The sequence below is a fragment of the Rhinichthys klamathensis genome, unplaced genomic scaffold, assembly GCF_029890125.1.
Source record: "Rhinichthys klamathensis goyatoka isolate OS25496 unplaced genomic scaffold, OSU_Roscu_1.1 h1tg000582l_1, whole genome shotgun sequence".
Lineage (NCBI taxonomy): Eukaryota > Metazoa > Chordata > Actinopteri > Cypriniformes > Leuciscidae > Rhinichthys > Rhinichthys klamathensis.
In genome coordinates this window covers 275,001-277,500 of record NW_026607044.1, presented here as the reverse complement: position 1 = coordinate 277,500, position 2,500 = coordinate 275,001, and the positions used below count along the sequence as shown (strand labels likewise).

The following is a 2,500-nucleotide window of genomic DNA, read 5'->3' as shown; positions in this document are numbered from 1 at the left end:
GTGTGTGTGTGTGTGTGTTTGTGTGTGTGTGTAGAAGTAGACATCTGTCAGTCTGTGTGTGTGTGTGTGTGTGTGTGTGTGTCGTACCGATCATTCGATCATTTGTCTGTCTCTGTGTCGAATCAGTGTCTCTCTCTCTCTGCAGGGTGAAGGACGAGTAGCTGTAGATGTTTAGAGCTTCTAGTCTGTGTGTGTGTGTGTGTGTGTGTGTGTCTCTCTTGTCTGCTTCTCAGAGCTTCATTTGTGAGCTTCAGCAAATGCTTTGTAAAGTCTTCTTTACAAAGGAGAGAGCAACTCTCCCGCGGGACGTGTGTGTGTGTGTGCGTGTGTGTGTGTGTGTGTGACTCTGCTTCTGCTCAGCGTTTGTTCTGACGTGATTCTGTGTTCACAGTGACATCACCAACGGCTTCAACATCAAAGACGTCGGGCTGCGGATCTTCGAGGACTTCGCCAAGTCGTGGCAGTGGATCGTAGCGTGAGTCAGATGTGTCGCGTCACACACTCCAAACACTCGCAGCGCTCAGCGAACGCTCTTAGACAAAACAGTGCACTCGAACATTAATGCAGATCAGTTTCATATTTTGTTATTTATGCACTGAAATTTGTACTTTTATATGTATTTGAATCATTTTCAAAATATAACTTGAGTTTCAACTATATAATTATATAATTTTATTAAATAATTGTATTATTATTATCAATAACATTTTATATTTTAATTTTAATTATATATATATATATATATATATATATATTTATGTATAATTTTATTTAATTTTTATCTTTTCATTTTTTGTTTGAAGTTTTAGTCATTTTGTTGTGTATTTTTGTTATTTTTTTAAGTTTTTTTTCCAAATATGTCTAAATTTTTATTTTATTTTAATTTATTCTTGTACATTTAAACTAAATGTATATTAGAATATATTTAATTTCATTTCAGTTCAAATTTATTTTTATTTCAAGAAAACCTGTTTTTATTTTTTAGACTATAACCCTTATACAGTATATATATATATATATATATATACACACACAAATACCTAGTACATATGTATAAAATTAAATTATTATTATTATTATTTATTTTTACAGTTTATATTGTGCAAGTATGATTTATGTAATTCATGTATAAATTGTTATAGAATTATACATTTTTATATGTAATTACATGCAGAATTAATTCAGAACCAAACACTTGCAGTTTCAATCTCCTTTATTCTTTCACCTGTCAGCAAGAGTCACACTCTCATTCTTGTTGCAATTGAAAGTATTTTGCGTGGCATTGTTTGGTGTGTGTGTAGGCTTGTGTGTGATGTAAGTATCTCTCTCCGTGTGTGTGTGTGTGTGTGTCAGGGGTCTGGTGATTGCGATGGTGGTCAGTGTCCTGTTCCTCCTGCTGTTGCGCTTCACAGCACCCGTCCTGATCTGGATCCTCATCGTCGGCGTTCTGGCGGTCGGAGCCTTCGGTAAATTATAATAATAAACTTGTTACATTGTGTTCTAAACAACTATGACATCATCAAGTGATGACTCTCATATCTGACGTGTTCATCTGAGCCTTTGTCCAGATATGCAGATATGAGAAACAATGCATATGAAGTCTCACGGGCACACAATGCTGCTACATCCACTGTGATGTTCAATCATGACAAGGTTGCACATGATTTAACTGAAGATTAACGAAGGGTTAATGAGTAATGTCAGTCAGGGACCGTGTGAGACGTGCTGATATAAGCACTGTGGGCCGGTAAAGGTAGCGTATGATATTTTTGAGGCTGATATTAATAAAGCATGTGGTAATGATGGTGTGATCCTCCGTCAGGTATCTGGTACTGTTATAATGAGTACATGTCTCTGGCCGGCTCCAGCAACACCTTCAATAACGTGGGCTTCACCACCAATGTGCAGGTGTATCTGCAGGTGCGGGACACCTGGCTGGCCTTCTGTGAGTCTTTACACACTTCTACACACTTCTACACATGCTTTTACACAAACAAGAGAAATCAAAGCATTGATGGTTTCATAAATGTAAGTGAAATACTGTAACTTCATCTCTGTTTAATTTCTCTTTTCATTTTAATGTGCTTCTTTCACACGATAACTTTTTATTTAAATTTAATTTACACTACATTAAATTTAAATGAAATTAGAATTTAATTGAAATAGAATTTAAATACTGTAACTTCATCTCTGTTTAATTTTAATGTGGTTCTTTCACACGATGACTTTTTTTAAATTTAATTTACACTACATTAAATTTAAATGAAATTAGAATTTAATTGAAATAGAATTTAAATACTGGAAATTCATCTCTCAGCTCAATTTCTCTTTTCATTTTAATGTGCTTCTTTCACACGATAACTTTTTTTAAATTTAATTTACACTACATTAAATTTAAATGAAATTATAATTTAATTGAAATAGAATTTAAATACTGGAAATTCATCTCTCAGCTCAATTTCTCTTTTCATTTTAATGTGGTTCTTTCACAAGATAATTT

At 33.8% G+C, this 2,500-nt stretch overlaps 1 protein-coding gene across 1 annotated transcript in view; it reads left to right on the top strand.

Annotated features, from left to right (window-relative positions):
- Window positions 1-2,500, top strand: part of slc44a4 (solute carrier family 44 member 4) — a 27,990-nt gene that overhangs the window by 11,383 nt on the left and 14,107 nt on the right. Inside the window, exons 9-11 of the mRNA XM_056240143.1 lie at window positions 392-475; window positions 1,354-1,466; window positions 1,823-1,945. Coding sequence (XP_056096118.1) covers window positions 392-475; window positions 1,354-1,466; window positions 1,823-1,945 — 320 coding nt within the window. The remainder of the gene's footprint in view (window positions 1-391; window positions 476-1,353; window positions 1,467-1,822; window positions 1,946-2,500) is intronic.